The 14,650-nt window shown below is 40.1% G+C and overlaps 1 protein-coding gene across 4 annotated transcripts in view; it reads right to left on the bottom strand.

Annotated features, from left to right (window-relative positions):
- Positions 1-8,609, bottom strand: part of NTMC2T6.2 (Calcium-dependent lipid-binding (CaLB domain) family protein) — a 49,568-nt gene extending 40,959 nt beyond the window's left edge. For 2 of the 4 annotated variants that reach the window (XM_010242976.3, XM_010242977.3), the window contains exons 1-9: positions 8,319-8,609; positions 7,496-8,199; positions 7,180-7,254; positions 6,866-7,009; positions 6,180-6,275; positions 5,929-6,060; positions 3,102-3,254; positions 2,963-3,004; positions 2,695-2,743 (exon numbers count right to left, since the gene is read on the bottom strand). In XM_010242976.3, coding sequence (XP_010241278.1) covers positions 2,695-2,743; positions 2,963-3,004; positions 3,102-3,254; positions 5,929-6,060; positions 6,180-6,275; positions 6,866-7,009; positions 7,180-7,254; positions 7,496-7,621 — 817 coding nt within the window. In that variant the 5' untranslated portion in view covers positions 7,622-8,199; positions 8,319-8,609. Of the gene's footprint in view, positions 1-2,694; positions 2,744-2,962; positions 3,005-3,101; positions 3,255-5,928; positions 6,061-6,179; positions 6,276-6,865; positions 7,010-7,179; positions 7,255-7,323; positions 7,354-7,495; positions 8,200-8,318 lie in introns of those variants that run through there. The other 2 variants (XM_088900821.1, XM_088900820.1) reach the window with 2 other exon arrangements.
- Between the last annotated feature and the right edge of the window lie 6,041 nt (positions 8,610-14,650).

The raw sequence follows: 14,650 nt of genomic DNA, 5'->3' as shown, positions 1-14,650 counted from the left end.
GCCCATCGCAATAGAAGTCCATGGTCATGTGTCCCCAATCACAAAGGACTGGGCCTAGTTGGCTCAGCCATTGAACACCCAACACTACATCGGCCCCGCTGAAATCCAATGGGTGCAAGTTCATGATGAAAGTGTGGTCTTGGATTACCAGCTTTGCATGTTTGCAAATACTTTCACATTCAATGTGGTTACCATCCGCCACTCTAACAGCAAATGGAGAGGTGTAGAGAACTGTCATACCTAGTTGGCGATCCAATACTTGTGTGATGAAATTCAGTGTGCTTCCGCTATCTATGAGTACGGATACCCAGCGGCCTCTAAGTTTCCCTTCAACCCTCAGATTTGGGGGATGTCAGCCCTATTAAAGCTTGCAGAGAGATCTCTGGGTTGTCGTATTGAGTCCAGTCCGGTTCCCTTTCCTCCTCAGCTAGTTCTTCCTCCTCACCTTCCTGCCCAGTCTCCTCCCATTGCAGCAAGAACATTCGCTGGGTTTTGCATTGGTGGCCAGGCCCAAACTTCTCATCACAATTGTAGCACAGGCCCTTCTCATGCCGGGCCTGCATTTCGGCCCAGGAGAGGCGTTTGAAGGGGACTGGGCTCCTATTTGGCGGTGTGGGTCCTTGGGCGGGCCGAGTAGTTTCCCCCACAGTTCGGCTGGGTCCTGTCATGGGCCGAGGGAGAAGCCCATCTTGTCAGGATGGGGTTTTAACAGGGGCTCGGATGGTCGAGTCGTCACCTTCCTCAGTCGGTCGAGTCGCTCCTCTTGCAACCTTGCCAATCCTGCCACAGCAGACAGAGAAGTGGGTTGAAAAGCCTTTACCTCAACTTTGATGTTGTCCCTCAGTCCTCCAACAAAGCAGCCGATCAACGCCTTCTCTGGACACCCATATACTCTGGTGGCTAGCCGTTCAAACTCGGCTTGGTAGTCTCACACCGTTCCCGTCTGTTTTACTCGGGATAGCATCTCATCATAGTCGTCGTACCCAGTAGGACCAAATCTTATACACAGTGCCTCCGTGTGGCCCTACAGATACCACTATTGGAAACCAAGGCCCAGACCTCCACTTACTCACACCTACCTGAGGAAGAAGGCACGCCAGCAGTTTCAGCACCCAACTGCAGTAAGCAACACGTCAGCTGGTCCCTCTGCATGAATTCGTTAGAGCTCAGAGTTTGTTGTTAGAGCTCAGAGTTGGTTGAGATATTTTGTAACCGAAATCATTGCAAGTATGGGTTGGTCGAATGAGTGAGCATGCAAAGATTGAACTCTCTCTCTCTCTCTTTTCTCTTCATTTCAGCTTAGGAGGAAGGGTCTCCCTCGAAGAGACTCCTGAGGTGAGCAGCAACTCATCAATTGGTATTAGAGCTGCATCGACTAAATTGAACGATCGAAGATGACCAACACCAGATCGGCGATGCTGGACGAGAGGGTGGACAAGATCGAAGTCGATCTCCACCAGGTGGTCACGGGACTTAAGGAGATCAAGGAAGCTATGTCAGTGATTACATCTCAGAAGGAGAAAGCTTCTCCTGCCGCTGGCTGAGAAAGTGACAATGAAGAATCCAGCTAGGGCAGCAGCAGGAGGGGGAATTTCATTCCAAGAAAAATCACCAAACTGGATTTCCCAACGTTCTATGGGGGAGATCTGATTCCTTGGATCTTCAAGGCCGAGAAGTATTTTGAGTATCATGATGTACAGGGACTCCAGCGCGTGACCATCGCCTCTTTTCATCTGGAAGGGGAGGCGATTCTGTGGTTTCAATGGTTCCGGCGCCCCCGACCCCAAATCTCATGGCAAGAATTCATGGAGGTCTGGACCTTGGTTCCCAACATATTGCCTTGTTAGGGAAGTGGTTTTGGAGATTTGGGGAGAGTCAAGGAGGGCTGTGGAGAGGAGTGGTACAGGCCAAATATGGAGATAGGAATTTTGCATGGGATCCAGGAGCTTCAATCAGTCCTATGGGTGTTCAATTTGGAAAGGAATTGAGAAGGCCTACAAATTGTTTGCAAAAGGTTGAAATTCAAAATAAAAAATGGGGAGCGGGTCAAACTTTGGAAGATATGAAACCTTACATCTAATGCTTCTTTTATCTTGTTCCCAAGAAGACATAGATACTGGTTAGCAAAGTCGTGCATCCTCATCAAGGTGCTTTTGTTAAGAGTAGACAGATCTTATTATAGCAGGTGAGTGCCTAAATTTTCTTATTAGAAAAGGCAGGTGGGCATTATGTGCAACTTGGATCTACGGAAAGCCTATTACCATGGGTGGAATTTCTGGCATACATGATGAACAATTGAAGCCAAGAAACAATTTCTTTCATTATTTTTGTATTGGTTCTGTTCATGGGGGAAAGGTGAGTAAACTCAGACTTTTATTTTTATTAAGAAAAGATGTATCATATTAGGTGTGTTGAAATCACCAAGATGGAGAAGCTTTTGTAGCCGACAAAATTTAACATTAAAACACGTGTAAGAGACCAAATGAACACTTTCTATAAAATTTAGTAGTACCCAGATCAATGGGTACCCATGCCACCAGAAAACAGCCAGTGCATCCCCTGGCCTCACCTACAAATTTTGAGAACAAAGTGCTGATGTACTTAAAATGCCAGTTTTGCTCTTCAAGTTACTAACCAATACACTTGTAGCTGTTAAGTGTAATGCCTGATTGACAAGTTCTTCATCATAGTTACCTGTTGGTGCTGAGACAAACTTTTCCACATCAACGACCAACATGTTGGGCTGCAGTGCAAAGAATTTACATTAAGAATGAGTTCCTAATAGAAGGTTGCCAGTCGGCAATTCTACGACTTCTGAATTAAGAAATATTCTATGGGGCAAGTGGAAAAGGTTATTTTGTTGTTGATTTAAGCTTCTCATTATTGAGGATTTTAAAGACACTTCAATATGTATAGGTGAAATCAGCTTTGTTCAAGGATCAGTAGTTAAAGAAGTACTAACCTCCACAAGTGTCTGTTGGAATGCAATAGCTAGAAGCTTATCCTGCTTAGAATAAGCATTAAGAAAAATGGTCAGATTCCTCTTAAAAACATAAAAGGTGGACCCTTGTCTTCAATCATGCACAAAAATGAGAACTTACCAACCATCCTGCAATTCCTGGAAGTTCTGCAACATCAACTCCATGATTGAAGATGGGTTTTACTGTCATCTGGAAGTATGGTGGCTCAACAAAGCATAACCGAAGACGCCCAAGGAAAGGCCATTCACGGAGGAACTTCACACCAATCAAAACCTACATATGGGAGACAAATGTATTGTGAATATGCTAAAGGTAGAAGATATAATGTTTTACCTGCTTTTATATATACTCTTTTACAATTGTTCTCTCCTTAACAGTAAGAATATGTTTTCTTTCCCAAAAAGAACCAGCACAGAATAGAACTTTATGAAGTCTATACTTGAAGATTGGTGACACAGCTTATTTCAATAGTAAAGTCAAGTCTGAGATCATCCACATTGTGCAAAAACAAAAATTAATGTCCATTTGCTTCATTCCATGGGTTCAATTAATGTCCATTTTGCTCCCAGTCCTAGATAGATGGTGCTTCTGATTCATGAATAAATCTTTTATTTTTGAAAAAGGTAAAGTATAATATATTGTATTAATATCAAAGTGTGGTCCTCTGTACAATGGGACAATGTCTATTTTGTCCCTTCAAATACATTGTGTACAAAAAGCCAATTCTTCAAAACTTCTACTGCCATATTGATCACCCCTGCCTCATAAATTGACTTCTGTTCAAAGATTCTTCTATTCCTCTCAATCCATAAAGCCCATGTACTCGCTGCTGGGACAGCTTCCCAGCCAACTTTTCCTTTCCTGGACATATCCGATACTTGCCAAGATTCATGAATAAATCTTTCTACATGAGGCCCATGTTTGAAGGATAAAACTCCTATTAGGCTATGCAAATGGCTTGCATTGGTACTACAAGTTATTTTGTATTTTTATGTTTCTTTTTATTAAGGTAGATTACTTATGCATGGAGTTTTCATTCCCCAAAGAGGAATCAACCCCTCCTTTCCTCCCATATTAATTAATCAATTCAAATCTAAGCTAGTTTCCTGTTAGTTTCACAAACCTATGTTACCTAGATATGGAAAGGACATTGCTGGAGACAGTATAAAACAAGAACTTATAGTTAAAAACATCTGGCATGATATGGCACCCTTGTATAGATATCCAGGTATCATAGTCACATTATATAAATGACAGTAGAGAAGAACTGTTTTAGCCAATTGAATCATAATAGTTAAAACTTCAACCATTATCAGTATGATCATATCAGGAAGGGTGGCAACCAGCCTATCTTTCCAATGTTAGTGTAAGCATGCTAAGCAGTTACAGAGGAGGTGCAAGTTGTTACGTTAGTGTGGACTTTGGGAGGTTCGTTTATAATATATTATGTTCTATGAGAGAAATTGTGTAATTGTACAATTCAGTGTTAATACTAATGTAAGGGCTAGCAGCCCACACATTTCTTCCTCTTCTTCTTCTTTTCTCATCTTCTTACTTTTTCTTCATAAAATCAATAAACACATCAGACACAGATTCAAGTTAAGCCATGTTAGCAGGACTCTTCAAGAAGGGAACAACAATTGTGGCAAGCACTTCAAGTTTAAGCAGGAAATGCTACACCCAAGTTGCACCCCTGCTGCAGCCATTTAACAAAGGGTGCATAAGAGATCAAGTCAATATCTTTTCTCCACAAGGTACTCCAAAACCTGGACGCATGTTGCTAAGAACCATATCAACATGATGTGTGATCATCTACAGAAAGTAGGCATCAGCATTAGTTTGCATTCTTCTAGAACTAAGAGCCCTTCTTCCACCTCACAAGAATGTCCATAGGTCGTTTCAGTGAACATAGATGCTATGTGTCAGTGTCACTTTGACACCCTTGAGGAGACTCAAAGCATCATTTTCTCCTCAGATCCTTGGATTTGATTGCAAAAGAACCAGAAAAAAGTAGTTGATTCTTGATTTTGGAAAAAAAATATAAAAGAAAATATAAATAACCTACATTTAATGTGTTTTGAAGGACTAATATACTTCCTTCCCCATCAGTAATTTCCCATAATGTTGCCAGAATTTGAGAAAACTTAAAAGACTTGTTAATGTGTTTTGAAGCACTAATATACTTTCTTCCCTTTCAGTAATTACCCAAAATGTTGACAGAATTTGAGAAAACTCAAAAGGCTTTCAACAAGAATATAAATCAAAATTAAAATTTTTGAAAGGTTTAATATACTTTGGTAATAATATTCCAAGATTCTGGAATCCGGGTTCCCCTCAAATTTTTTATCTATGATACGAGAAAGGGGAAAAGTAGGAATAAAATGTAAATAATATGGATACTTGGACCTACTGGGTTTCGCCATATTTACAACCATATCCCCCTTTTGGTAAAAAGGTTCAACATTAAGAATATGATTCAAGTATCAAGGATATTCTGAATCTAGTTAGTAGACACTAGATCTTATAATGAACCATGGAAGCAAGTAGGTTCTCCAACAAGTTATCCAATACCAAATATTAAGATCAACTTTAAATTATACAATAGAAGGTAATATACCTTCTCTAAGGATTAGATAAACCTCTTTTGTTGGAGGCAGAGGAATGGGTTAGAGGTCTACTATGTCCATCCTTCACTGTCCATGCAGTGTCACTAAGTACATTTCCAAGAGGTTTTAACCAGAAAATATCAAAGCAATTTCCAACTAGTTTTCTTTTTTTTTATTCCTTTTTCTATTGAAAGATTTCTACATCTTATACCTATATACTCCAATCTCCAGTGTGATTTGATAGAAATGAAAAGATACAAAACTTTAAGTTAATGTACGTTAACAAAAGAATGTCATATATTGACCAAAGAAACAAAAAGATACCATACTAAATTGCACACCTTCCCTTCAACATGCATGCTTGTCATGTGCAATTTTGTCCACATGCCAAATCCTAGTCTGTTTCTTAGCTTTACAGCAATTATTGCACTCATGTCATCTGCTGAAAGAAAATTCAATCCCAACTCCAGAACCTGTATTGAATTGATTGTAACCTTTTCTTGAGGGAAATAAAACTAGATAAACTTTAACCAAAAAGTGCATTCAATATGTATAGTCTATGGTTCCAGTTGAATGGCTAAGGGATGTATACCAGGTGGTCATCATCAGTTGAATGACGAAGGACCCTTATGTCTGTAAACATTGGAGCCGTCCTTCCCATATATAGGTGCTGAATAACTGCTTTCTTCTGCACATGCAAAATCAAGAAACTAGATCATTTCTCCAAAGAATAAATGAAATATATTCATCTGTGCATAATTACATGCAAGAATACATACATGCACACATACAAATACCATCCAAAGTTTATATTGACACTACTAAATATAAAATATTGATTCAACTATCTAAGACCCTTTTAGGCAACATAAAGGAAGCATGCAGGAGCCCATGTAGGAGACTGCCCAGCTAAACAATGCTGCTCTAGAATAGGTTGAGGTACCATCCATGTGTGAATACAGAGGATGCAGAAGGGCAACATCACCTTAGATTTAAAGCAGAGATCTCTAACAATGAGAGGTAATGCCACAAGGCCCACAACCCGCAGGGCAAGGAGAAATTAATCAAGACTATGAACTAACAGATAAAGGCAGTTGCAACAGGAAATGCAGACCTAACTGTGTTGGTTATGATTAAGATGTTCAGCAGTAACAATATTCTAATCAAGTTTTCCAGACTAACAATATCTCCTAGTCATTAGAATTATGTTGGCACAGAAATGATGTGCATTTTTTGTGATTTCAGGGGTAGAAACTAATCAAAAAGGTGGAAACATACAGCAGTCCATGGTTTGTACTTCTCTAAAAACCAAGGAATTATTGGAAGAAGAAACTTCTGTGATACAATGTGTTCCATGCATATAGGCCAAATCTTCTCTATTGCATGGTTTAACCACCGCACTGTCTCTGAATCAGAAAGTACCTGAAAAGAACAGGAAATGCATTAAAGTAAAATATTTAACATAATCCTGAGGTCTTCATAACTTCAGCGGCCGAGTTTTGGCAAGGAAACAAAACAAACTATGAATATAATGGAAATAAGAATCGTTAAGAACAGATACAGCAGAACCATACTACCAGGCAGGAAATTACCCTTCTCTGATTTGCTTGTTTTCTTTCCTCAAACTGCAACTTCTTTCGCAACCTCATGCTATAATGTTCATGAACCTTCCATAAAGGTGAAAGCAAAATTCAGGGTGATAAAGAAATAAGACCCAACATGCAAGACAGTATTACCTTAATCGACTTGATCTAGAACACCATATCCTAGAGCACACAGTTGATAGAAACAAACTATAAGAAGAAATAATGCATTGATAGAAAATTAACATTAATACAAAAGAATATGTGCCATTTGCATCTTTAATTAAAATTAGATTTTCAGATGTTGATAGGCATAAAGTCATACCTCATAGAGATAGATTAAAGATATGAAGTAAACCGCAGGGTGGCAGATGTTAAAAGAAGATAAGGTCCAAAGCAAAGTGAGCACAATGGCAACATGGTGTATGATTGAGACATCCGTTATAGCCATCCTCGATTTCGACTACCAAAACCCAGTAACCGTTCTTTCATCAAACAGGACTCGTATCAGATACAAACATAACCAGCTTGAATCCCAAATATCTTTCACCAAAACCCGTTTCCAACACTCAATTTCTCAGTTCCCATACAATTACCATCAATCAGATGTACCAAACACATTAGTTTCCACATCAAACTTCAAATTATACCCTTCAGAAAGGAGAACCATCATGTATTATCAAGTAATCAAGGCACTTAACAGTTAACACGCGCTACCTATCACACTTCCCAATCGCTTCATGTCATTAAACAACAAAAAACCAGTCAAACCTCACGACTTCGACGTGTCAGATTCCTCAAGACGAAGAAAACCCAGAATTCCGTCGACTTTCTTGTCTAGCAAAAAGACGCGTCAGAACAATCTCCAAAACCACAACCAAACGGAGCAAATTTCACACCACGGTCAACAAATGCCAAAGAAAAAGACCTCAAAGATTTCTGATTTCTCAAACCCGGAAAACAAATACCCATAAGTCCTTCAAAGTTGTAACCAACGATTCTATCTCCAAAACCAACACCTACGGACGTCTGCATGTCATTTATATCATTGACAATTAAACCACTCGAATTACAACTAAAATATATAAAACTCACTGAAGAACAAATCAATTCGCCCTGTAATCGTATCTAAGATTCAAAGATCTCACCGTTTTCCACCGAAAATTGGACAATGTTCCGGCCGGCGACGGGGCACAACCACACTGACCGGAAGAGTAAGAAAAGTATGAATTGAATCAAGGTCCTCCTTTTCGCCGATTCGCCTTTCGAGTTCACGCAGATGGTCCCGCGTGCGACTGATTCAATTCACTTACGCAGGGTGAAATGTGACTGTGAGGTCGGTGTCAGAAGCGGTTTGTAAGTAGCAGATCTCAATTCACGTTTATTGAGATGACTGGCATACGAGTTATAACCGTAGACCGTTGGATGGTCAGCTTATGACCGCCGGCATTGTCTTTGTGGGAGAAAAATTATTAAAATAAAAAAAAAAATAGAGGATAAACTGGAAAAGTGAGAAATATAAAAATTAAATATTTAAATAATCAAACAAAATTCAGCTCCTTCATTAATTGAAGTGAGAGCTTGGAAATTTGGGATATTTTCGGGGTCCACAAAGCTAGTGACGTTTCTGGATAAGGAAGACGCTGCCCAGACGCGCACGGCGCACGTTAGGATCAAGCACTCTCGGGCTTTCCCTCTTGATTAAGCATTAAGTCTCTATTTGGAAGGAGTATAAAATATAAATAGGTAGAGTGTAAAATCTTATATTTTGCATTATTTTGTATATATTTGTATTTGTATTTTTTTTAAACCAAAAGAAAGGTGAAGTAGAGTATTTATATTATATATTTATATGATTATTTATAATACATATTGTAAACATAAAAAATCAAAAATCAAAAAACCATATTAATCAACCGATTAATTGATTGATTTTGGTTCATAATTTTTTAAACATCAGTGGCAGTAGTTCTATTCAAAAAAAAATAGCCCACGGTTTAATTAACTGAATCATGGACCTATGTGACATTAGCATTGCCATTCCTATTTTGATTAAGCACTAGGGCTGGGGTTGATCCAATCATGAAAAATGTTCTGTGTTCGATACAAGCTTGGTAGAAGAAACTATTTAGTACTCAACCCAAATCCAATTCTAAAAGTTACCGACTCAAGTTATATGAATTTGGATCTATTCCTATAGAGCGCACCTCACCCATCCTCATAGTGCATCACAGTCGTACATTGGAAATATCTCATATGGATGATAACATCATATATGGAAAATGTTCTCCTATGATGCACTGTGAAGTTGGTGTGAGGCACATGCTCTAAGGAGTAAATCCCATCTCAAGTTTATAAGCAAATAATACTAACGATATAAATAGAATCAGACTACCGAGGGCCAAGCCAAGTACATCCGCTACTGACTAGAAGACATGATATCGAAAGACTTGTCGAATGGATTTAACGGGACCCGCAATTTTTGATTGGTATAAATTGGTATTTGGATTTAATTTTTATGACTTGCACCAAATTTAAGGCATCTGAAAAAATATAGCAAAACTCATATGAATTTTGATGAAAACCAACCTAACCCATAACCACTTTTAATGATGAGGGGTGATTTGTCTAACCAATCACGACAGGACACGTGACTAATCCAAACCATTTACTGACACCTTGGTGCCACATGGGACAAGTCGAATGGAGCTAGGTTGGCCCAAACCAACTAACCCAACCTAAGAAAGAATAGCGGTTGTCCCTCAGCTGAGCGGAGCACATCACCTTGGGAGAACAAGCTGATGACTTCATACGCCAGCTTGACCTCCTTGACCTAAGCAGCCAATAACTTATAGCAAGCCAACCTCTGGTTTACCAACCTATGTGGCAAATAGTTCTTATCTGGTTAGCATACCTATTGGTTTTGAAACTGATGGCAACACATCGCCCATTTGGCAGAGGTGACCCTAATCCCCGCATGCTTCAAAGAGACTAGATGAGGATCGTCGCGGGCGATGGTGTAACATGCCCCAAAGATAACAGGTTGATAAGGCTTATTGTTCTTGGATATCTTGGACAGCTCTTGGACATTGAAACCTATATAAAGCTCTTCCATTCCTTCACAAGATATGCGTGATTAAGTGCATATTCTATTATTTTCTTTCTCTCAACATCCATGCTTCCTTGTAAGTTGTAACCAGTTCAGTTAACTTAAGCATCAAAATGCCCAGCCTAGGTCCAAACCCTCGAGTATTCTGATTTTGTTCGTCTTGCAGATCGGCCTACCGACCTCAACATCTCACCGTCCAAACTGTCATCCAGCGTTAGCATCTGAGCATTGATGCCAGTTGATTAGTTATTAAATTTTGGGTAAAATTCTTAAACTATCCTTATGGTTTAACTAATTGACCAAATGTACCCCTACTATTTGAAAATTGAGTGACACTGCCCTATTGTTTCTAACAATAGACTAGTTCTACCCTTACCAGTTGCATCCATTTTTTTAATCCCAATTTTACCCTTACTATCTTCTTCCTTTCAACAGCAAACCAACTGGTTCGATCCTTAAGGAACCCAAATTTGAGTATTGTCTTCATCAAAAATCAACTATATTACCTAAAAAAAGAAAAAAACGAAACAAACAGATAGAGCGGGGGATGTCAACCGAATACCCTTCACTGGGAACCAGAGAAAAGCTCCTGAGCGGATATGCTAGAAAGAGCTTCGGTGTTTCCATTAGCATTCTTTCTTCATCGGATTCTTTTCTAAACTAATCGTCTGGCGCAGATCGATTCGTTTCTGAAGTAATCTCAGCAGAACACAAGAACAGAGAAAGAGAAAAGAGGAGACAGCGGATACCGCCCAAGTCCTTCAAACAATCTCCAACCTACTGCTAATCTTTCCAAAAAGGTGCCGGTGCCGGAGGGTGTCGATGTAGACGACGGTGGCGGAGCTGTTATAGTGGTTGTTAGTTGCTGTTACGGTGGCACATGCGACATGTCAGCAGTTTTTAATCCAAAGCCCAAAGGGAGCCATGCCTTGCTGAAGCTGAAAATGAAAGATACGTTGATGCAATCCAACACATAATTGGATGTTGGCTCCACCTCAATCATCGACAAGTTTTTGCATGTAATAAGCTGACGACGGTGGCGGAGCTGAACCCGACCCCAACGATCGGGTGAAGAGAAGTTTGGTTTGCAGGGGTGAAGAGAAGAAGAAGAGGAAGGGTTTGTTCACGCCATGGGTTGCAGGGGTTGTAGGTTTTGTTGCAGAGATCCCTCCTCTCTGTCTCCCTCTTTCCATCGCTGACGATGCCATGATGCCATGGGTTGCAGGTTTTGTTGCAGAGATCCTTATTCTCCGTCTCCCTCTTTCCATTGCCGACGATGCCATGATGCCATGGGTTGCAGGGTCTGAAGAAAAACCTGAGCATGAGGCGCAAAGCCAGCAATCCTAAGCAAACTGGGCTCGGTGAGGGTTGGGCAGGGATTCCTGGGCAGTATCCACTGGTTCGAACTTAGAAGCCGAGTAACAGCAGTTGTACGGGCTCGAAGGAACCCGGATTTGAGATGTACTCAGATCTGAGATCCGGTCATCACCCGCTGTTCCCGCAGTTCCAGCGATTCCGGTAGTTCCAGCAGTAGAAAATGAGGAGAGAGATTCAAGTAATTTATAGTTGAGGGTAAAATAGTCCTTTTCACATCAAAGTTGACGAATATTAATCACTAAGAAGGACTAATCAAATTGTCAAAATTTTTTCAAACAGTAGAAGTACACTTAATCAATTAACTTTTAAAAAATTTATCCTAAATTATTTTCTGCTATCATGTCTTTTCAACATCATATTCATATAGATATAATATTCGATACCCATTTAGGCTGCCTTAACCCTGATTAAGGGGCTGGTCAGGCCAGGTTTATCACCCAAACAGAGTGCACATGAGTCCAGATCTGCTCGGCACACTAACCTACGGTGTGTCCCAACCGCATATCACGAACATCTCCCAATACACAGTGGGATGTAGTTGTAAAATCGTCCTGAGCGCTCTGTGAGGAGAATTCCCAATTCAGTGCAAATATGTAATTGCCAAAATTCTTTTTTGTGTTTTTTTGAGAAATGTAATTTCCGAAATTCCGTTTTGTTTTGTATGTGCAAGTCAAATCCACCATTTAGGACTCATTTCACAATTTGTCATTTGGAACGGTTCTCGATTCAAAATTTCAAATCATGCATGGAAAATAAGGGCACAAGAAGACAAGGAATTGAAAGAAAAAGGAGTGAACTCTCTCATTTTGATTAATTTTTTATTATAAAAATAAAATATTTTGATATGTGTTTCATAATAAATTGAAATTTGTATTAAAAACCAGACAAATGTTAGTGCCCGGGTTGTCTTTATCCGAGTTGATCCTCAAGTTAGAAGATGCTTTTAGAATTCTTGAGAGAGTGAGAGAGCTTGAGATTGTATGATCGCACACACCTTTCTAGGTAGAAGTGGGCGCCTTATACAGGTTTCGATGGTTAGAGTCCTTCACAATGGGTCTCACCATCTTGCGGAGCCGTTTTCGCTTAGTTGGGTGCATTAATATGTCGGTTACAAGATATGTGCGGAGGTTACATTTTGCTTGAATAACTTAGAGCCGTGCGATGCGGTAGGCCGGTCTAACGGTCGAGGAATTAATGTCCCAGAGATCTCGGGCTAGTATCGCATTATCGTTCCAAGTCAGCGGGCTCTCCTCGCAAGTCGTTGTGGATTCCTACAGCTCAACTGGTCTTTGAGATAGCTCGCCGTGAGTTAGGGAGCCAGTCAGTTCGGCCTGGCCGAGGTGGAGATCGGCTTAGGCAAGGTGCTCCAGGATGACTTGCCGAGCTAATTTGATTACTCAGCGTTGAGGTGTCACTTGAAGGCCACGTATCACAAGGCAATTAGGAGGACCAAATTACCCATCATCAATTGCCCCCCACTCCCGAGCCTATGTCAACTCAACGAAGGGAGTAGCTTTCAAGAAGGTAATCGGTCCAACTAGTTTGTAGGTTGCCCGGCTTGCTTTCTTTATCTAGTCTGAGGTCGGGCAAGACCATGGCGGTTTTTTCAAATTTGAAATTTGAAAAGGAGGCGCACATAGTGAAATTTGAAAAAGAGGCACACACTACGGGCGTGCTGATTTCAAATTCAAAAAGGAGCGCACCCTGTAGGCACACAAATTTTGAATTCAAAGTTGTTCGCATGCGTCGCCAGCCGTCGATTCGTTGCTAGTGCATCTCCGCCATTTGTTCCTTTGCATGGTGGGTTATAAGTACGGGGACCCCACTGAGGTCCCACTTGCACTGTTTTTGGAGCTTTCGGGGGTGGTGTCTGATCGGAGGAGGTTATTGTTCGAGTACCGCTCATTGTCCGCTCTATCGAGGTTCTGTTAGTCGCTATTTGATCTCCTTTACCTTCTCGAGTGAGTAATCTACTTCTTCCAATGTCTCATAGCCCTTCTGGTAATAGGTCGTCCGACCAAAGGGCAGATGATTAAGCGAGTTCCTCAAGGGAGGACTCTTTTGGGGAGTACTGCATTGGGTCTTTAGTAGGGAGGAGGCATGATGTCGAGCAAGCTATAGCCATTTTTGGCCCGACCGAACTATCTAGGGAGTGGATTGTGAAGTTATGCCACACTTATCAGATCCCTAGCGAGTATAACTGCATTGAGTTGCGCGCTGATTAGTATCCTTGGGACCATGACCGGGATACTGTGTGCGCTTATCAGTATCCTTGATGTAACTAGTTGCAAGAAACTCAAAATGGGCTCATATTAGACCAATAATGGTTAAATAAATACCTTAGAGATCAGTGGTTAACTTGGATGGACCTTTAGAATGTACCTGGACCTTGTTGTCCTTAAAAGTTTAGAGTGTTTACACATTCTAACAGACTAAGAAGTCAAATTCCAAAGGTTAAGAGTTAACTTGTTAACAAATTTGAGTTTTAGGAACTTAAAACATCAACTACTTGAGATAAGAAGTTGACTACATCTGACTAGCTAAGTGAACAATGCCTAAGCAGTCGATTAGTTAAGACAACCAATTGACTACTTGTTTACAAAATTCTGGACTTCACCTAGAAGTTGACTACTTAATCTATTAGTAGAATCTTGATTCTAGAAACTAAGAAGTCAACTACTTACTTTGTCTGATAGGTTACTAGTCAACTTCTTGGCACACTAAATCTTTGACAACTCGATTCTAATGGTTATTAAAAGGCTCTAACGACTCTTTTCTCTTTGGGATGGATCGAAATCAATTAAAAATCACCTCTGAACTTTTGCATTTGAGAAAAACTAAATAATCAATGGATTCAAATGATCATATTGAATCTTTAATATAAAATCTTGGAGAAAGAAAGAGAACACAAGAAACACAAGAGAAAGAAAAGGGATTACAAGAAAAATCAGAGGGAAAAGCAAAAAAAAAAACAAGATATATTTATTGAGCTTC

Source organism: Nelumbo nucifera, chromosome 3 (assembly GCF_055504915.1).
Source record: "Nelumbo nucifera cultivar China Antique chromosome 3, China Antique-T2T, whole genome shotgun sequence".
NCBI classification, from domain to species: domain Eukaryota; kingdom Viridiplantae; phylum Streptophyta; class Magnoliopsida; order Proteales; family Nelumbonaceae; genus Nelumbo; species Nelumbo nucifera.
This window is presented reverse-complemented; position numbering and strand designations above follow the sequence as displayed.